General features: G+C 43.1%; 1 protein-coding gene across 1 annotated transcript in view; it reads right to left on the reverse strand.

The window, feature by feature from the left end:
• Window positions 1-436: 436 nt before the first annotated feature.
• The window catches only part of stxbp4 (syntaxin binding protein 4), a 56,710-nt gene continuing 34,736 nt past the window's right edge, over window positions 437-22,410 (reverse strand). The window contains exons 16-21 of the mRNA XM_054749439.2: window positions 22,318-22,383; window positions 12,634-12,810; window positions 12,045-12,161; window positions 11,787-11,836; window positions 2,638-2,774; window positions 437-2,529 (exon numbers count right to left, since the gene is read on the reverse strand). Coding sequence (XP_054605414.2) covers window positions 2,516-2,529; window positions 2,638-2,774; window positions 11,787-11,836; window positions 12,045-12,161; window positions 12,634-12,810; window positions 22,318-22,383 — 561 coding nt within the window. The 3' untranslated portion in view covers window positions 437-2,515. The remainder of the gene's footprint in view (window positions 2,530-2,637; window positions 2,775-11,786; window positions 11,837-12,044; window positions 12,162-12,633; window positions 12,811-22,317; window positions 22,384-22,410) is intronic.

Here is a 22,410-nt window from a genome sequence, read left to right on the forward strand (position 1 = left end):
ATGGCGACCTACAAGTTAAACTATTTTTACAAATTTTAAACAAAAACGTTAAACAAAAACCTATGTGAACTTACTGGAAACTCATGTTCTCGAGCATTTTCCTACAAGATCAGGAATTGTTGACCCAGTTTCTAAAAACATTTGTTGCTGAAATGACTTGATGGGATCTGAACCTGATGGAAAACATCTTTTGATTTGACAGAAATTGTTTTCAATTTTGAGAAGTTGGAAACCAGCTGCCTAAAGAGCCAAGAGGTTCAAGTTAAGAACCCAAATGTTAGAGCTGAGGTTGAACTCTGCAAATCCCAAAAACATTGTTTCTAGATGAGTCACACTAACAAGGCTTTAGGGCACAGTCTGATAAAAGAAAACATTTGGAGACACATTTTTCATCCCAAACCGGACCTTTGTAACACTTGAAGCTTCAGAACAAGCCTTTACCATCAAATATTTTATTTTCCTCGTACCAGTCACAGCCCAGTCAAACGTAGAAGCTATGACCATTTTTTACAGCAGCATCACAAATCTGATCCAGCTTACAAAGAACTCATGATCAGAAACAGAACAGTTCCTCAGAAACGGCAGAAAACTCCAAACAGGACGGAAGCAAGATGATCATCTCGGCAGGCGGATTCTTCAGAACCCAGCTCTTCATCTTTATTGAAGCCTGCCTTTATCCATCCCAGTGGTGGTGCTGAACATGTCCATCCTTCACTGTCCCATGATGCTTCATTATTTCTGCTAATCCACTGAACAAACAGCCTCTAAAACACCAAGCTAACACGGAGAAGAAAACTGTGACGCACAGGAAGTAGAATTCTAACTGTGTGATGAAGCGCTAACAACAGAACCTATTACTGAAGTTTTATATTGATCTGTATTGGCTGTTTGATGATGAGAGTATTGATACGGAGGCATAGGATGGGTAAAGTTAGAGGACCACACCGAACCTGCAGGAGTTCTGCCCATTGATCATTAAAAAGGTTTAAGTTCTTATTAAAATGCCTCAGAGGATGAAAATGAATGTCAGAATAAAACAAGTTTTTTTTTTTCACAACATAGACATTGTAAACATTGTCAACTGTTGTCTGAATTAGGTGCTTTGAGTTTTTTTAAAGGGGAAATATTATGACTTTTATTCTTAAGTTATAATATTTCTATGGTTGTTACCAAACATGTCCGTGGAGTTCTTTGTACAAAATCCCTCTCACATAAAGCTATTTCAGCATTCCTGACAGTTTCAGTATCTTCCAAAATTAGATGTTTCAGCTGGAGCTGGCCATGCCCACCCATCCCAGGGAGCTATTATATTAGCAGAGAAGATGTGATATTCAGGAGGGGCTCGAAGTAGAGCCGCTGCTCCTCCAGCAGCAGCTCTCTCTTGCATGTGAGCGGTGGTTATATTCTACTTTTCCTGTTGTGATGTCACAAACAGGGATTTTTTTAAAGGTTTGTTTCAGACACATAATTCCTAAAACCAAGCACTGACCAAAAATGGATGGACACATTTTTTCCATTTGGAGTGTTAATGGAGGCAGTAGGGACCCACGAGGTAACTTTAACTTTGTGAAATCTCCTTTTGGAGCAATTCAGTTTTGTGTGAGACTTTGTTATCTTTGGTATTTTTATAGCTTCAAATGAGAACTAATGTTTCTCTGTGACAAGTAGATCTGATTTATAATCTTTGCTAAGTCATAAGTCATTTGGTAAAATATTTCCAGCTCATCCCCTGGATTAGACACCTTTTTATGGCTGAATGAGTGAAAATGTTCAGGTACGAGGATTGAAACCAAGTGAGAAGAGTCTGGAAAACGTTTGATCCTGAACCACTTTAACAGATTACCTGGACGTCTGGCTGCTGGGATGGGAAATACAAATAAATCAGGAATAAACCAGGAGTTCTAAACCGGAATTCAACTGGACTGAACATATTATTTTAAAAAAAAGAGAGAGAATAAAATTGAGTTAAAATTAAATTATTAAAAAAGGTTGAATATTTCAGGAAAAAAATAAATATTTCAGATTTTCTTTGATATATTTTTTAGAAAAACAAACATTACACAAAAAAATTTAAATATAAATAGTAATAATTTCTGAAAATAGAGGATAATTGGCGTATTAGCAGGAAGTCCTGCTTGATCTGATCCTATAATAAAGGGGGATCAATAGATCAATGGGCAAACATGGAAACATTCATATTGTCCATGAGTTTAGTCTTTCAGTGCATTAGCCTGCAGAAAAAAAAACTGCTCATCACAGTTGGACCAACAGAACCAGAGTTCTGCCTTATTGCTGAAGACATTCAGACTTTGGCTTTTCCAGCTGCAGGTTCAAACACCCAGCAGCAGTTTGACAGTGGAGAAGACGTTCAACAGATCTGTCATGCAGGTTTCAGTCCATTAGGAGGTGAAGAGATGAGGAGCAGCAGGGAGGAGAGAGCTGATGCTTGGAGAAGGAAGAGGAGGTTGGCGTCGGACCGATGCCTCGCTGACTGTGATCTCCTATGGGGGGTCGTCTAGAAGGTCAGCACTGAAATGGGGAGGACAGTCATTCACAGTGGTAGGCTTTCTGCTTCGTGTGGTGGGAGTGGCATGCAGGAGTAGGAAGAGGAGGAGGACACGCAGGCCACTCACTTACAGTCAACCTCCAGGATGGATCTGACAGACCGTGTCAGCTCCTTCGCCTCCTGGGCGAGTGAGGCTGCCGTCCCGTGACTCTTCCTGTAGCGAGAAGGGATGCTGTGAGGTGAAGAGCCGACTTTCACATCTCCAGCGCTGCAAACAGAAAGGAGGGAAGTCAACAGAGAAAAACAGGAAGCACCACCACAGTAGGGGTCAGAGCAAACCTGTATAACAATCCATCTGATTGGCTGAGACCTTCAGACAAGATGGAGATTTTAATATAGAATGACCTCTGACCCCATTGCTGAGGATGTCATTGGGAACAGCTGCTTGTAAAAAGGATTTCACGATCAAATTAAGACGAGACAAGCAAGAAGAAACCGAAAAAGAATAAACACCAACAGGCCAAATACACACAAACAAAACACACATAATCCCTTTTGGTCTACTAATTAAATCTGTTTGCTTCTCTCAGGGGAAATTTGGGACAAAAATCCCACTGAAGTGATAAAATTCTATAAAAATCACAGCAGATTTAGCAACTAGCTAACTCTAAACAGTAAGGCTCATGATAGAACGTCTTTTCATAAAGCTGCAGGTTTGTCACAAACACCAAACTGCTTCCTGCATTTCCTCCTCTTCCTCACACAGAATACAGACAGAGCACTGGACTGTTCATCTGGACCTTCCTCAGAGGTTCTGTTGGTGTTTAAACAAACAAACATCTCACTCGCATCTTTGGTCTCTGTGGTACTTTGAAGGTGTCATAGATCCCCTGATGACTGTTTCTCACTTAACCGCCGTGCTCTACGCCGCTGCTTCTCTCAGAAGCTAACCTTGTTATTTTCATATTTTATTTTCTGTTGGAGCTTTGAACACAAAACGAAGCTCAGCTTTAATGTGAATCAGGAACCAAAAACTCTTGAAATCAGCAAAACAAAAAATAAATAAATAATTTTTTCTTTCTTACAACACGAACAAAGCTTCAAATGTTCCTCCTTTAATGAACTGATGATTCAGCTGTACGCTTTATCAGGCGAGTGACCCAGATCAGACAAACAGGTGAGTAAAAATAAAGCGAGGACCAAGGGGGGTCCGGTGGGGTGGGGGGTCCAGCAGTTATGAAAGCTGAAGTGTCCCACTGACCTGTAGTGAAACAAAATGTAGACGGCAGGAGATGTGATGGATGACTTAACAACATGACCAAGTGACCGGATTTCCAGCTTACACAACCCACCAGACGGAGCTGATAAACTGGGATTAAACACCGCAGAGGAAGAAAGAAGGAGCTGCGATCAGGATGGCAGATGGAAGAAAATAAAGATAAAATCTTTAAACAAAAGATGGCTGGAGAGAAGAAGGAGCAAAGAAAAAAGCAAAAATAATAAAAAACTAAAAAAGAAAGAAAGGAAAAAATAAAATCTGTTTGATAAAAGGTTGGAAAATAATTAAATAAATCAAGAAAAATAAATAAGAAATTTAATCTGTATAAATATATAGTGACAGTAATAGTATAGAATAAAAAAACATTTATAAAAAGGACAGAAGTCCAAACAAGACCAAGACAACGTCTGGGAACCAGTAAAGGGAACAAAAGATGAAGAGTTGCTGATAAACTGGTGAACTCATTATTGAACTAAGATGTCTCTGACAGCATTAAAGTCTGAACGACTTTTAATGATTTGTTTCTGAACTTAGACAAAAGTGAAACGAGCCAGATATTTCCTCTATGTTGTTTTATTCGGAAAACACTTTCCATATTGCATCTGAACAATATTATTAAAATCAGGAACTTCCTGAAGAATGCATATAAATGTAAATAATATGCATGTATTGCTTCTAGACTCAAAAACTCGTAAACACCTCCAGCTAATCCAGAACGCTGCTGCAGAGCTCAGATGAGTTAGGCCGAGATGTCAGATTTCTACTAATTTTGCAACAATCCTGTCAAATGCAGATTGGAGCTTTTAATTTAGGAAACTCTAAAAGATCAAGCTCCATCTTATTACAGATCTTATTGTTCCATAAGTTCCCAAAAGAGTGTTTCCCTCTCAGTCATGCAGGTCTACTACGTTCTAAAACTAGCACAGGAGGCAGAACCTTTTCAGGCTCCTCTCTGGTGGATCCAACTTTTGGTTTCCATCCACGAGGCAGCCATCCTGTCCAATTTTAAGACTAGACTCCAGACTTTCCATTTTAATAAGAATGGATTATCCTGGCTCATCCCTTTACTTATGCTGTTATGCAGCTGGAAGACACACTGGGCACATGTCTACTTCTGCTAGCTTTACTCACCCCGTGTCACGGTCCGTGGTGAGCCTCCTGCATGTAACCCTGTTTTCCTCTGAGCATTGTTTCAGGTGGGCGTGTCTGAGAGTCTCCAGCTGCAAATCCTGTCATCAAGGTCCAGGGTATTTAAGGAGCAGTGTGACACTTCACTTCACCGGATGATTACTCTGTTTGGGTAGCTCTAGCCTTTTACCTGTCTCGATCTCGTGGTTTTTCTAGTTCCTGTGCGCCTGTTTGATCTTATGAATTTTTGCTGCATTTCCTGTCGCCAGAAAACCCTGACTACTCTTCCCTGCTCTGCTCCAGGCTTCGCTCCACACCCCACCATCTCCATAACCAGCTTGGTCTCCTGCAACCCAGATCACGCTGTCTCCTCCCCTGGCCGCCAGCTCTCAGCCGCTCACCTGCTCACACCAAACCTCTGCTCCTAACTCCCCTCTGGTTCAACGGTTGCTTCACCTTCTGGATCCTTCCTGCTCACCCGGACCTGACCTAGCCCTCCCTGAGCCTCGGACCTGACCTAGCCCTCCCTGAGCCTCTCACCACCACCTACAATCATTCTTAAGATTACCCTCTGTCATTCCCACCAAATACTCACTCTGTCTCCCTTCTCAGAATCTCCTCCTGGAATCTTGCTGCCAGTCCTGCACTGCGTCTGTTCCCGTTTTTTCCGTTACTCTTCATCTAAAAATAAAGATGTTTTTACGTACTCACCTGTTCTCAGTGTTGTGATTCTGCATGTCGTGGGTCAAGAAACTGCCACCCACCATGACAGAATCATTCGGCCTAAACGTTGACTCCATTGCAGAATCCAATCCGTCCACTAACTTTCCGTTTGCTGTTTCAGATATACTCACACGCCATGAACACGCCATCCATGGCTTACTGGAACAATTCTCCGACTCTCACCGACGGTTACTCCAGATGGACACTATGTTACACAACCTCACTACTAAATTAACTCCTCCGGAACCTACAGTTCAGCAGCTCCCAGTTTCTCCTCCGTCCGCACTTCCGGTTCTGCCTCCTGTTGTAAACTTCCGGATACCTAACTCTCCTCCTTCAGACACCTATTCGTGAGTTCGGCAAATGCCGTGGGTTTCTATTTAATTGCCAGTTAGCTTTTGAAAGTTCGCCTGAAGCTTTTACTTTAGATTCAGTGAAAATGTCTTATATTATCGGGCTACTCCGTGGCAAGGCTCTAGATTGGGCTGAAGGCAGGAACCATGACACCGGTTTTCTGCGCGGTCCGCTCTCATGATTCCTAACTGAATTTAAGCAAACATTCGATCATTCAGAATCCCCAGCTGAGGTAGCCAAGAGATTGTGGAAACTCTGTCAGGGAAATCAAACTGTAGCCGATTTCGCTATAGAGTTTCGCACGCTGGCAGCAATTTCCTCCCTCGATCATGGGTCACTACTCGGGGCATTCACTCAGGGATTAAATGACTGTCTCCAGGATCAGTTGGCATTATGCCAAGCCCCCCCCCCACCCCACCCCACCCCCCACCCCCGACCTGGAAGCTCTTATAGCCTTGTCCTTAAAGATTGAGAAACATCTCAAGGAGCATTCTAAGGACTCTACAATGTAATTTCCACCACTAACTCAGACCAGAACTTCTCAGCCACCAGTCGCATCATCTTCTGGAGGTGAGCCTATGCAGATCGGCAGAACCCAGTTAAGCCAGGAGGAGCGGCAACGTCGTTTTGCCGCCACCCTTTGCCTATATTGTGGTCAGCCGGGGCACAGAATCTCAGGTTGTTTCTTGCGGTTAATAGGGGAAGCCACCAGTAGTTCCGGGATTACTGGTGGGTGGTAATGGTGGTTCAAATTCCCAATGTACGCTTTCCTGTACAGTGATGTGTAATCAAAGAAGTCGTGTGTTGAAGGCCTTGTTGGATTCTGGATGCGAAAGTAATATGCTGGACCAGTCATTCAAGATCTGGACATCCCCACTATTCCCCTTCCGACTCCTCTGCGAGCATCATCCCTGGATGGCAATACCCTCACTACTATAACCCACCAGACCGTGCCAGTCAGCTTACTGGTGTCAGGCAACCACCAGGAAAGTATCACGTTTTTTGTTTTTCCATCTCCTCACTCACCCGTAGTCCAAGGATATGATTGGCTGGTGACTCATAACCCGCAAATAAATTGGAAAACATCCCAGGTTACTGTTTGGAGTACCCACTGTCTAACTAATTGCCTTCGTTCTGCTTCACCTATCTGTTCAGCACCAACATCTGATTCCCCGGTTCTCCCCGACCTGTCAGGAGTGCCGGAGGAGTACCATGACCTCTCCCTTGTGTTCAGTAAGGACCGAGCCTCCTCTCTACCTCCTCACCGACCTTATGACTGCGCTATCGATCTCCTGCCAGGCGCCACACTTCCATCCAGCAGGTTGTATAACCTTTCCAAACCCAAACAGCTCAGGATGTCCACCTACATTAATGAATCCCTTGCATCCGCTATTATCACACCATCCACTTCACCACTGGGGGCAGGCTTCTTTTTCGTCTCTAAGAAAGATGGCTCACTTAGATCATGCATTGACTACAGAGGTCTCAACCAAATTACCGTAAAAAACAAATATCCGCTTCCGTTACTGTCATCCATATTTGAACCAGTCCAAGATGCTACCATTTTCACAAACTGAATCTACTCAACGCATACCATCTCGTCCGTATCAGAGGGTGATGAATGGAAAACAGTGTTTAAAACTCCCCTGGGTCATTTTGAATACTTAGTCATGCCTTTCGGTCTCACAAATGCCCCCGCAGTATTTTAATCCCTGGTAAATTCTGTTCTTGGCGACTACCTCAACCAGTTTGTCACTGTCTATTTGGATGACATCATAATCTTTTCCAGATCCCCTGCAGAACACCGACGGCATGTTAGAAGTGTACTTCAATGCCTCCTGGAGAACCGGCTTTATGTTAAGGCAGAGAAGTGTGAGTTTCGCGTCTCTTCAGTTAAGTTCCTCGGTTTCATCCCTGAGAGCGGGCGGTTGAAGACAGATCCGGAAAAAGTCAAGTTGGTTCTCTCCTGGCCAACTCCCACCACACGGAAGCAGCTTCAACGCTTCTTAGGATTTGCAAACTTGTATCGTCGCTTCATTAAAGTCTACAGCCAGACTGCCGCCCCACTCACTCAGCTCACATCCATAAACAAACCCTTTATTTGGTCCTCCTCTGCTGAAGAATCCTTTCAAACCCTAAAAGACAAATTCACACAAGCACCTATCCTGACCAGTCCCGACACTTCCGCCCAGTTCACCCTGGAGGTTGACGCTTCAGACTCTGGCGTTGGTGCTGTACTGTCGCAGGTTTCCCCCTCAGATCACCGTCTCCACCCATGCGCCTTCTTCTCTCGCCGCCTCTCGTCAGCTTAGCGGAACTACAATGTTGGGGATCGGGGTCTGCTGGCCATTAAATTAGCCCTAGAGGAGTGGCGACACTGGCTGGAGGGAGCGGAACATCCCATCATCATCTGGACCGACCATAAAAACTTGGCATGTTTAAAAGAAGCAAAAAGAATAAATCCCCGACAGTCCTGCTGGTCCCTGTTTTTCTCCCGTTTTCACTTTCTCATCTCTTTCAGACCCAGTTCAAAAAACACTAAACCTGACGCCCTGTCCAGACTACTCGCCCGACAAGGATCCTGAATCAGCTCCTATTCTGCCACCATCCTGCATCGTGGGCGCAGTTGCTTGGGACATCACAAAAAGGGTTCAGGAGGCCCAGCAGACTGAACCCGATCCAGGTACCGGTCCACCACAAAAGATTTATGTCCCTACCCGAGTTCGTGGTGACCTTATACATTGGGCCCACACTGCTAAATTCTCTATTCATCCTGGGGTCGGTCGCACTCTAGCTCTCATCCGCAGAACCTTCTGGTGGCCCTCCATGTATAAAGACGTCCGTGAGTACATCAGTGCCTGTTCCATCTGTGGCCGAAAGCCGAAACAAATGCAGTAATCAACCTCCAGCTGGCCTTCTCAACCCTCTTCCGGTACCCACTCGCCCTTGGTCCCACATAGCCTTGGATTTCGTTACCGGTTTGCCCTCCTCTAATGGTTTTTCAGTCATTGTCACTGTTGTTGATTTTTTCTCCAAGTCCTGTCACCTAGTTCCTCTCGTCTCTCCCCTCATCTGCCGAAACTGCCAATCTACTAATCAAACATGTTTTCCGTCTTCATGGTATTCCAGCAGATATCTTGTCTGACCGTGGTCCTCAATTCCTGTACCGCGTATGGAGAGACTTTGCCAACCACCTGGGGGCCCGTGTTGCCCTGAGCTCCGGATTCCATCCTCAGACCAACGGGCAATGTGAGAAGATAAATCAGGAGCTCGAAGCCATGTTAAGATGTGTGTGTTCATCCAACCCCTCTGGATGGAGTTCCCAACTGCCCTGGGTTGAATATGCCCACAACGCTCACACCTCCGCATCCACAGGTTTGTCTCCAATTGAAACCGTTCTAGGTTACTAGCCCCCTCTATTTCCATCCAATCAGGACCCTCCTACCTCAGCCCCCCAGTTCATTTGCCATGCCAGGTGCACCTGGGCTCAGACCACAGCGGCTCTTCAAAAGACAGCTAATCGCAACCGCCGCCTGGCGGATCGCCACAGACGACCCGCTCCTGTATATGTCCCTGGGCAGAATGTCTGGCTCTCCACAAGGGACATCTGGCTAAAAGACACCAGCAAGAAATTAACTCCTCGGTTCATTGGTCCTTATCCCATCACTGACGTCATAAACCCCTCCATTGTCCATCTAGCCTTGCCCCCGTCCATGAGAGTCCACCCAGTGTTCCACGTCTCCCTGATAATGCCTGTTCTGTCCAGCCCTCTGTGTCCTGCTCCCACTCCTCCTCCACCAGCTCGGCTCGTCGGAGGTGGCCTGGTCTATCCGGCCCGTCGTCTCCTCGATGTCCGTCCCCGAGGCAGGGGTCTCCAGTACCTAGTGGAATGGGAAGGGTATGGTCCGGAGGATTGTTCGTGGGTGCCTCGCTCCTTCATCACTGATCCGGATCTCATCAGAGACTTCGAGGCCTCTCGGGCTTCCTCCTCCTCCTCTGCTCGGCCGCCAGGTGGTGTCCGTTTGGGGGGGGGGGGGGGGGTACTGTCACGGTCCGTGGTGAGCCTCCTGCATGTAACCCTGTTTTCCTCTGAGCATTGTTTCAGGTGGGCGTGTCTGAGAGTCTCCAGCTGCAGCTAATCCTGTCATCAAGGTCCAGGGTATTTAAGGAGCAGTGTGACACTTCACTTCACCGGATGATTACTCTGTTTGGGTAGCTCTAGCCTTTTACCTGTCTCGATCTCGTGTTTTTTCTAGTTCCTGTGCGCTTGTTTGATCTTATGAATTTTTGCTGGATTTCCTGTCGCCAGAAAACCCTGACTACTCTTCCCTGCTCTGCTCCAGGCTTCGCTCCACACCCCACCATCTCCATAACCAGCTTGGTCTCCTGCAACCCAGATCACGCTGTCTCCTCCCCTGGCCGCCCGCTCTCAGCCGCTCACCTGCTCACACCAAACCTCTGCTCCTACCTCCCCTCTGGTTCAACGGTTGCTTCACCTTCTGGATCCTTCCTGCTCACCCGGACCTGACCTAGCCCTCCCTGAGCCTCTCACCACTACCTACAATCAGTAAGCTCCCTTCTTAAGATTATCCTCCGTCATTCCCACCAAATACTCACTCTGTCTCCCTCCTCAGATCTCCTCCTGGAATCTTGCTGCCAGTCCTGCACTGCGTCTGTTCCCATTTTTCCTGTTACTCTTCATCTAAAAATAAAGACGTTTTTACGTACTCACCGGTTCTCAGTGTTGTGATTCTGCATGTCGTGGGTCAAGAAACTGCCACCCACCATGATACCCTGCTGGTAATTACTGTTATCGCTGCCCCTAACTTTGTTTTCCTTCCTATTAAAAATAAAAATGGCCCAATCCTGCCATCTTTATTGATCTGTAAAAGTGAAGCTTCATTCCAATCAGATGTCTCTTTCACGTAGAAAACCTCTTCCTAATCAGCATTTTATTTGATCAAAAATTGACTAAATCTGACAGCACTTAGGATAGAAATAGCAGTAAACCTTTATACTTATTTCTGAGATGAATTCCTTGTTGAATTTCTGCAGTTTTTCAAGATAAAACCAATAATTGGAAGTGTTAGAGGGAGCAGCGGACCCTCAGTCTCCCTGCAGGTCAACACGTTTCGTAACGCCACCACTGCCTTTTTGCTGCTCACTGCAGGTGCCCATTAACAGGTGCCAACTGCTGTCCTACCTGAGCTGAAGTGGGCCAAGCTGGACCACTGAGTGTGTGTGAAGCCCAGACTAATGGGCTCTCTGCTGGAGACATCATTACATGGCTGCTACACACTTACACACTTCTGAGGAAGTCACTTCCACTTGAATCCATTTCCTAAACACTTATCGTTCAATTATTTTTTATACCTCATTCTAACCTGGTCTAAATTATGTAAAAACACAAGTATAATGTGAACTTTCATGAGTAATACATGTCAAACAGTGTTCAGGTCTACAGAAAAAATAAGGAAGCCAAGGAGAGGAAAATGACATAACAGTCAATTTGAAACCATAAAAACACAAAAATGATGATAAAAAGTATTAAATTGGCCAGCTGTTGCTATGACAACAACTGTCAGAGGAATAAAAACTCATTAGCTGGTGTGCAGTGTTGCTATCGAGCAGCAGACTGCCAATCAATGTCTTCTCACTCTGTCATAGAAATGTACACACACACACACACGCACACACACACACACACACACACACACACACACACACACACACACACACACACACACACACACACACACGCAGGCAGGCACCATCATACACAGACACACACTTTACCTGAAGCTCTTTGTGGGTCTGTGACTTTCCAACAGAAACTCTTGAACATTCTACAAAAACAATCAGAAAAACAAACAACACTTTGTATATTTTTTTAGATTCACCAGTTTTGATTCATAAAGGACAATTCTGTTGTGCATCTTGATTTAAAATAACGTTACAACGCAAAAAAAATTGTAACTAACGTCCTGTTTGCATCAAAACTAAATGCAGCTGTGAAGTGAAAGTTTCTGTTTATTGTTTGTTTTGACTGTTTACCTCCACAAAACTTAGCAGTTTTCCTGTTGACATCTCGAAACTCTTTTTTGCTGCGTCACTCTTCCGTAGTTGACACTCAAGAACAGCCACCCTCTTCTTCAGCTCCTCTGTCTCCTCCTGAAGTAAACAACAACAACAACAACATGAGGTTGTTTCATGAGATTTTGGAAAGTTTAGACTAAACCTGAATGCATGCTAATGCAACAGCTGATCACAATAAACAAACATGAGTGGCGTTTTCAGATTTTACACAATAACATTTGAATGCTGCTCCTGTTAATAAAGAAGACATCCCTCTTTAGTTCCAGAACTTTTGGGCAACTTTGTGATTCTTTACATCAGAGATGTAAAGCATCTAAGAAGATGGGAAAAAGTCTCATTGTCAGTGAAAACATGTTGATTTTACAAGATCAACTATCAGAACTCAGTGATGAATCAAACTAGATGAACTGACTCGGGGGAAGTAGAGTTCACAGTGAATCAGCTAGAATCTCTGTAAAAGATCTCCAAAGAATATTAACAGGATTCAAGCTGGCTGGTTTGGATTCAGCAAATGAAAGCTGGTTCAGCTGGAGGTCACAGAGGTTACCTTCTTGGGTGCTGGGTGGTCCAGACTCTGAGTCTTCAGCTCAGCGATCTCAGCCTCCAGCAGGTGGATGACTTCCTCATAGTCCATCTCCATCCCCCTGGCTTGCTTCTGAGCTTCCTCAGCCAGCTGGATCTGAGTCTTCAGGGCACGGCTCTCCTCTGCTCCAACTTTCACCTCCTGCAGGGCGGACGACGAAGATGAAGGGCAGGTTTACAGGTGAGGAGGAATGCATTCAGGGCCAGCATGGCTCATAGCGTGACCATGATGAGACTTTTCGAAGCTCAGGAATGTTTCTCTGAATCAGCAGGTCACTGAGCTCCTGTCACTGTGCAGCACCTCCCTGAGTTTGAAAAGGTTAAACTTATTTAAAAAGAAGCGTCACTGAGAAAACCAGGATACGACTTGAGACAAAGGAAAAAGCTCTTTCTTAATGCGGTGAGAGTTGTGAACTTTTCCCCTTTATGTTTATTATTGATTTTTGGTGAGTGTATTTTTTGTTTAGGTTGTTCAGGTGAACACACTCCATCCTCCTGTTTGAATTGCTGGTAAACGACAATAAAAGAGAATGAATCTGAATCTGAAACTTGAAATGAGGGCTCCATGGTGGCACAGTATAAGTCCTGTTGCCTCACAATAAGAAGGTTGCAGGTATGAGCTCAGACTGCAGCCTTTCTGAATGCGGTTAGCATATCCTCCTCGTTTTGATTGGAGAATATACAATAAGAGTGAGGTTGAGTTGCCTGTCTTGTTTGTGTGGCTATGTACGGGTGACGTCTCCAGGGTGCATCTTGCCTGGCAAATGACCTGTATTTATGTAGCACCTTCAATGGTTGTGAAATCACAATGCAACCATAGAAACACTACTTGGTAGGTGTGTGTGTGTTTATGTTTATGTTTATTCATTTAGCTGACGCTTTTATCCAAAGCGACTTGCAATTTATAACCTATAGGGCATGTTGCGATCTGTGGGGGAAACCGAAGCACCCGGAGGAAACCCACGCATGCATGGGGAGAACACGCAACTCCACGCAGAAAGGCCGCAGTCGAGCCGAGTTTCGAACCTGCAACCTTCGTGCTGCGAGGCAACAGTGCTAACCACTGCGCCACCATGCACTGTGTGTGTGTGTGTGTGTGTGTGTGTGTGTGTGTGTGTGTGCGGGTGTGCGCGTGCGCTCTCTCTTGTCTGGCAGATGGCTGCTTATACTGAGCCAGGATCCTCTGGAGGTTTCTACCTGTTAAAAGGGAGTTTTCCTCTCCACTGCTGCTGCATGCTTGCTTAGTATGAGGACTGCTGTAAAGACTCTGACACTAGTCAGTAACTTGATGCAATTTGCTGGGTTCCTTATATAGGAAACTTTTTACTGATTGGCTTAAAGAACTGACCCTATATTGGAATGTTTACTATGTGAAGTGCCTTGAGACGACTCTTGTCATGATTTGGCGCTATATAAATAAACTTGAATTGAATTGAATAAAACCAGCTATCAAAACAAAGAGCCTTAAAACATCTAAGAGAGCAAAAACAAGCATATAAGGTGGTCATATGCCAAAGGCCAGTTCATAAAAATGGGTCTTCAGTCTTGACTTGAAGACAGACACCAATGATGACTGCCAAATGGTGATGGGGAGGGCATTACGAAGGATAGGTGCGGCATGCACAGAAGCCCCCTCCCCACTTGTTTTATATTTCATTTTGGGGGTGTACAGCAGCAAGCGGTCGGCTGACCTCAGAGAGAGCTCTGGCACATAGGGTGTGAGTAATTCTGTAAGGTGAGCAGGTGCCAGGCTGTTCAATGCCTTATAGGCAAAGAGAAAGATTTTAAAACAGACCCTAAAGGTCACGACCAGTGCAAATGTGCCAAGACCGGTGAAATGGAAGTACGTCTACTCGTGCTTGTCAGAAACCTCACAGCAGCATTCTGCACAATCTGCAGCCGGTTCAAGGCTGAGGAGCACCAAAGTACAGTAAATTTGCATAATCCAAACATTAGGTAATAAATGCATGTGTCACTGACTCTTTAGAAAAATATTGTCGACTTTGTGACACATAGCACATATGACATATAAAGTACATCAGGAGCTGATCTAGCATCTTTAGGGGCATCTTATTAAATGCCATGTTTCCTTCTGGCCGGCCTCAGGGTCCTGCCAATGATGTCACACTAGATGATTGGCTGTATGTACGACCTACATATCAAAACCTGGATGGCTGGGAGCTTTCTACAGCTGAATCAAGATAAGACTGAGATCTTCATCTGTGCCCCAGACAAGCTGGTTCCCAAAGTCAGAGACTCTCTTGGTCAGCGTTCTTCTCACACCAAACCCTCTGTCAGGAATCTTGGTGTGACCTTTGACCCAGCTCTCACCCTGGATTCTCATGTCAGTTCTCTTGTTCGCTCTTCCTTCTTCCATCTCAGGAACATTGCTAAGCTGAGTCCCATTCTGTCCCGCTCTGAACTTGAGACAGTTCTCCACACCTTCATCTCCTCACGCTTAGACTACTGTAACTCTCTTTTCACGTGTCTGAGCAGAACCTCCCTGAATCGTCTGCAGGTGGTTCAGAATGCCTGTGCTCGGCTTCTGACCAAGTCCTGCAAGCACACCTACATCACCCCACTTCTCCTCCAGCTTCACTGGCTGCCAGTCAACTTCAGGGTTCATTTCAAGATCCTGGTTCTGGTCTTTAGGGCCTTACATGGACAAGCACCATCTTACATTGGTGATCTTCTCAGTCCCTACACCCCCAGCAGGTCCCTGAGGTCCAGTGACCAAAGCCTACTGGTTGTGCAGCACCAGGCTAAAGACCAAAGGTGACAGATCATCTGCTGCTGTGGCCCCCAGACTCTGGACCTCTCCCCCTGAGCCTGAGATCAGTGGACTCAGTGGTCTCCTTTAAAAATCAGCTGAAACTCACCTGCTCAGGCTGGCTTTGGTGATCTTCATCACCACCCTCTTCTTTTTCTGCTCTTTCTACTTATTCCGCCTTTCCTGTGATCCACCAATTTCCCTCTTTCCTATTGATTTTCTCTCTCCCTTTCCTTTCATTATTGTTTGAATGCTTGAAACGAAAAATACCACCGACCACATCTTTTATAGTACACTAATGATTTTCTCAAATTTAGTAGGTTTTTTGTCAGCTTTAAAGTGATGTCTTCGGTTTAGCTGTTGGTATTACATTTTTTGTGCTACAAGCCCCAGAAGGAGGGCTGTGCCAGCTTTCCTCCATTTAAACCCCTTTAAAAAAAAAGGCACAAGTGGCCGACAGACAGCTGAAATGTTCTCCTCATATCTTCTAGAACATTTGTGATAGGCACACAAGACTTCACACACAGGACCACCAAAGCTTTTTGCCACCCACACTTTTTGAAATTTTCAAATCGGTGTAGTACTTTTCGAATGCTTATGAGAAGTTTGACAGGTCCAATTTCACTTCTGAAGGACAGATTTAAAGGCTTCTCTCATTAATAGGAATACAGCTGCATGTCTCCAACAGCCGGGGGGAAAGGCGGGCAAACAGTGCTGCTCTCTGATTGGTTGAGAGTGTTCAACCATTTTCTGTCCAAGCAGGATCGAGCACCTGGGACGTAATTTTGGGGGGGGACGGGTGGGACATGTCCCCCCCACTTTTTCAAAAGGCAGTTTCGGTCCCCTTCACTTTTTTCCGTCCAAAAACAATATTACGCTCCATTAAATGGATTTGATTGAGCACTAGGACCGAAACGGAAACCGGTTTCCTATTAGACCCACCCAAAAGCTAATCTATTGGCTCTGCTGATACTTGCTAACGTATTATTGGCTGTTGCTGCTGTCACTCCAAGTTGTAAACAGAACGTGCTCACGTTGTTTTGCTAGTTTGGAGCCGCTAGGGAACACCGGTACTGAGTCACATCGTCAACTAGACGCTGTGTAATATCAGAGCTCAGCTCAGCTTCCATTACATAACATTTGAATAAGTGTTCATTTGTGAGTCTTTGGTAGTTATGCACAGCCAGGCGGCAGCATGTCAAGAAACGAAAGTGGATATAAGAGACTTCTTTCAAAGTCAAAACGTAAGTTGGAACATGTGACACCGCTGCATTAAGCTCAGACTCACCTCCTCCTTCACACACATACTCAAAACTAACTTTTACAAACTAATCTCCTCCACATAACTGACTCCTCAGACACAATTTATTCGTATTATTATAATTATTATTATTTATTATTATTATTACTATTATCATCATGATTATTATTACTAGTAGTAGTAGAAGTGTAACTTCAAAACTTTTATCATTTAACTTTATTGTAAACTTATCTATTGCAATGTATATTTTCACATTAAAAAGCTCTGAAAAATTAACAGTATCATCATCGTCAACAGATTTTTTTAAGCTTAATGTCAAAGATGTACTCTTTTCATTAGATTTATCTTATTTTTTCCATTTATTTTTTGTGTGTTGAAATGCAACAACTGTTTAAACACTTTTAAGGGAAAAAACATATTTAATATGTTTTTATACACTCAAATTGGTAATGAATAATTTACACATTATATTAATAATAATTGTGAATCATACTAGAACCATCCTGTAAATATTTCTGTTTGTTCCATTCCAAAATCTCCCACTGTTTATAGTTCATGCATCTTTTTTTCAGGTGAGTGACAGAGATGCAGGAGGAGAGACCGGTGAAGGTACAGCAGGAGAGGCTGTAGGAGATGGAGGACGAGAGCCTGGAGGAGATGGAGCAGAGGCTGGAGGCTCACAGGTGAGGTTGAAATAATGAAGATACGATAGACATAAAATTGATCATTGTGACAAATGTTAGGGTGATGATCATGTGTAAAACATTAGTTCAGCATGTCCTCTAACACAGCAAATGAAATAACAGCAAGATCTCAGGAGGGACCGTTTATGTATAAATAATTTTTATACTTTTGACTAGGCCTGGGAAAGTAACAAATTTTGCTAGACGATATTTTGTCCAACAAATTGTTGATGATAAACGATATCATTGTCAACATTATCTAGACCAAAATAACCACTAATATAATGTTAATATATCATAATAATGCAAGTACACCCTTTAAAATGCAACAAATAAACCTTCATTTAACATTGAAATGTCCAGAACCAGAACTTCTAAATGAATAAAAATAACAAACAAAAATTAAATAAAAAAAAGAATCTCACTCCCTGTTAGAAAATGTTGCACCAAAAACAATAAAAAAAAAGACCCAAAACAATAAATACAATGGCCTATCCATTGTCAACAGCCAAAACTGCACTTCAATAATGATAATAAATATTAATGATAATAGAGTTGTACATTTTTTAACTTTGATATATATATATATACATATTGAGGATGGAAAAATTATTGAGATGGGCATGTGACGTGTCAAAGGGTCTTTACATAACACCCCCACCCCAAATCCGCACAAGCCTGCTGTGTCCCCCCCACTTCTGAAATCAAAATTTCGTCCCTGTCGAGCACCCACACATATGATACATCAAATCGACCAGCTTGGTCTCAGGAATCTCGTATTCAATTTTAAATGTGTTATCTGTTACCATGGTAACACAAGTGCATAAGGACATCCCCAAACTAGTCTCACTGAAATGAATGTGAAAAGCCTAATATTGAGCCTTTAACATACTGCTGTTTCTTATCTTTCTAAGCTATATACACTTAAAACTAGCAGCATAGCTGACATTTTAACACTAGTCAGAAGGCAGGAACTGCCCCCTCCTCCTTCACTGCCCTCTCATTGGCTGAGAGTTTTCAATCGTGTTCTGCCTAGAAGGAAATATGCACCCACACATATGATACATCAGTTCAACCTGCTAGGTCCCAGGAGTCTTGTATTTACTTGATATTGTGTTCTGTGTTACCATGGCAATGTGCTTAACAACAACATTTAACAACATTTTAGACACAACTGTATCAACACACTTTAATATAGAAATGTTAGTCAAAATTTAAAAGAGTCATGTGACATTGTACATTGTTTTGTTAATGCAGACTCCTGCCATCTGTTACCATGGCAACTTAAGGAACTACAAATCACTTTAACCTACTCTCATAGGAATGAATATAAAAAGCTGAATATTGAGCCATTGACAGACTCCTGTTTTTGATCTTTTTGAACTGTTTTTACTTAAAACTAGAAACAAGTTAAATTTGATTGACCGTCAGAAAGTGGGAAAGTGTCCCGCTCCCTCCCAGCTTCCTGATTGGTTGAGACAGGTCAATCATCTTCTGGCTAAATGGACTTACACACCCACACATGTCAGACATCAAATCAATCGGCTTGGCCTAAGGAATCCATCCATCCACATCCATACATTCTTCTATCCATGCATCCATCCATCCATCCATCCAATAAACCATCTAACATCCATCCAACAATCCATTTGTCATTTCATTCATCCAACAATTCATCAATTCCATACCAAGTCTGAAAATATGTTAATCTATCAGTTTCAGATATCAGTAAATGTTTCTGAATTCACAGTTCGGCCAATTGTAAAAATGTACCTATTAAACTATTCTCATTCAAATGCCAGCTGTTTAAACATTTCAACTTTTGAGTTTTTAATCAATGTTCAAAGATTTAAGTTTTCTGCTGTTTAGCATTTTTTGTCCATTCTCCACCTATATTCTGAGCTTTATTACACTTGTTGGTGATTTTTGCTTCTAAATATTTCAATACATTCAGCTCATTTGCCAGTTTAGCTTAGTTTCAGCTTCACTTCAGCTATTCAACAACTTCAGCAATCAGTTACCAAATTTAGCATAAGCTGCTAATTTCATAGTTCAGCTAAATGTAAAGATTAAACTGTTAAACTTGTCCAACTGAAATAACAGGTGTTTAGACATTTTAGCTGTACAGATTTTTATACAGTGTTCACAGATTTCAGTTTTTTGCTATTTAGGATTATTTTTCTCCATTCTTCACTTACTTTTTGTGCTTTAGTGATTTTTGCTTCTACATCTTTCAACACGTTCAGCTCATTTTGCCAGTTTTGCTTATTTTCAGCTTCAGTTCAGCTATTAAGCTGATTCAGGTAACAGTTTAAGTTATCCAGCATTCAAACAGTATTTCTGCAAGAAATGCAATCTATCTAGCTATTTTTAATCACAATTTTTATTGTTTTTTTCTCATTTAAACATATTTTGAAATCTTTTTTATACTTCAATTGTTTCTTTTGTTCGTGAAGGGCCTCATGGTTTTTATCTCGAGAGGCGTTATATAAAGATTGTTTCCTTTTCTTCTGTTACGGAGGTTATGTTACCATGTTCACAAACATTTAGGTAGTAAGAAACATGAATTTAATAACAAAACTGTTACATTTTTTCCAAAACATATGTGAAAGAACAGAATTGGAAAAGAGATGCAATATATTTTGGCCGATTGGTGTTGTAGTAGCATGATGACATCATCAGCAAGCATAGGACCCCGAGCAGATCCAGCGCCAGAAAACTAGCATCAGCGTTGCCGTCCCTCGATGGAATTAACTGAAGGAGCATCCAAGTCTGAGGAGTCACGACGAGGTTGCATGCTTTCTGCTTCACAGGTAACAACATTTACTGTAGTGTTTCAGGAACTAGCAACAGTCACGACCATATGGTGTAAAAGTACCCTGAAATGTATATACTGCCCCCTATATATAAAGCATCAACAAATATGGCCACAAACACTATAAAGGTGGGTGCTCTCTCCACATGCTTCAGTGCTTCAGAAAAGAAAGAGATCCAACTCTCAGCAGGGGCATGAAGAACATAGCAACAATTAGACCTTCTTAGACAGAAGCAGCCCCTCCCAGAAACGTTAGAACCATGTTAGCTCGCTCCAGCTGTGAGCTGCTCCTCCTGCTGTAATGTGATCCAGTGAAGAGGGATTTACAGTCATGTCGTTTGTCACACTACTCTGTGCAACTCTATCTGGGAAACACCAACTCTAACCTGTTAGACCATCAGATCACACACACACTTTTGCTCTGCTGACATCTGATGACTTGTAAACAAAGACTGAGGGAACACTGTGAGGAACCCTTGAGCTCCTGAGCACCCTCTGCAGGTTAAAGCCTTCAAAACCTTTGAGTCAGTGTTTTATCTTTATTTTTCCTGACATCCCTGCAGCAGGTTCAGCTGAAAGCAGAGACAAAAATGTGTCTCTGTTAGAGCAGCATGGGACTGAGATCAGAAATGTTTCTGGGTTTCAGGTAAAGCCTTCTTTGTGTTGATGGATTTCAGCAGGAAAAATCCCTTCTGAAGGAAGCAAGGTTGCAAACAGGAATGAACTTGGCAGCTCTGGTGTTCCTCCTTCAGTGTTGTCGTATTGAATGTGTTTTTTTATCACACAAACAGGGAGGCCACACTCTCCATCTGCCAGCTCTAAGGGCTTCAGGTGAAACTCTGTAAGTCCCTGACGCATGTCTAGAAAGTTAGAGTAGAGATGCACCAGGTAACGCATCTGGAGATCCAAATCAGACAAGTATTATTATGGTTAGCTTTATTATTAGAACAAAAAAAATCTGCTGTTCTTATTTAGTCTGTGAACACACCAAATCACATCACCAATAACTAAACTTCCAAATACCCCACAATCATAAAAATTTTGATTGTGAATTGAATTAAAATTTATTTAAAATTCATTCAGTTTGTTTATGGTTCTTTGTGATAAATCTGAATTTGTCTGAAATCTGTATGGACAGGCCAGACCTGTGCAAGAATAAGAAACAGTGCATTTCTATTAAACTTCATGTAAATCTGCTGAGGAAACACTTTAAAAAAGTATTTTTAAAACAGACTGTTTGTAAAGCTGTAGTTTATTAAAAGTTCTCCATTTGAAATTTAATGTCTAAAAATCACTAAATAAAGTTAACATATTTTTGTTTTAAACCGGAGCTGAAAACACGATGACAAACAGTTTATCTAGCCATCAGCGCCACCATGCATCCCGAATCTCTCTGCTCTGAGAGTCTAAATTACATATGGTAAGTGTCCTGGTCTGCTTTGCTGTTACCGTACATCTCTTAGCTGCATCTGAATTTAGATATTGATTAGTTTATGCAATGGTAGAGAAGCTGAGAGGCAGCAGAGAGAAGGGAGGAAAGCGAGAGAGGCTGAGACCCTAAGCAGTGAGTCACAACAAATGAGCAGAGAAACTATTTTAGAGACAGGAACAGAGGCCTTACAATCCTACTGCAGGAGGCTTGGTGCTGCAGTGTAGGTTTACTGTAACCTCTAACACACACATTGTGTGTGTGTGTGTGTGTGTGTGTGTGTGTGTGTGTGTGTGTGTGTGTGTGTGTGTGTGTGTGTGTGTGTGTGTGTGTGTGTGTGTGTGTGTGTGTGTGTGTGTGTGTGTGTGTGTGTGTGTGTGTGTGTGTGTGTGTGTGTGTGTGTGTGTGTGTTGTGCACGCTAACTTTACGTGAGCAGTTCCTGCACCATCTTTGAAACACAACATGTGCTGGTTTTATTTTTACTCTCAAATCCAGATTTTTTCAACCTTATCTTGAGAAACCATCAAGTTCAGCTTCTACTTTAGGCTACAACAGTGAAGCATCTTTCTGGACCATAGAGAATTTATGAAACTTGGCAACACAGCAGTTTGGTTTGATTCTTTTGGATCCTTGTCTCCACCAGGCCGGCACTGGTTTCCACTGGATTAGTGTAGCAGGTGTGAGACTCACCTGTTTGACTTTGCTGAACTCCTCCTCCAGATCCTGGTGAACCCTCTGGGATTCCACCAGCTGCTCCTGCAGGAACCAGAATCAACAGGAAGC

This window comes from Nothobranchius furzeri, chromosome 16, assembly GCF_043380555.1.
Source record: "Nothobranchius furzeri strain GRZ-AD chromosome 16, NfurGRZ-RIMD1, whole genome shotgun sequence".
NCBI lineage: Eukaryota > Metazoa > Chordata > Actinopteri > Cyprinodontiformes > Nothobranchiidae > Nothobranchius > Nothobranchius furzeri.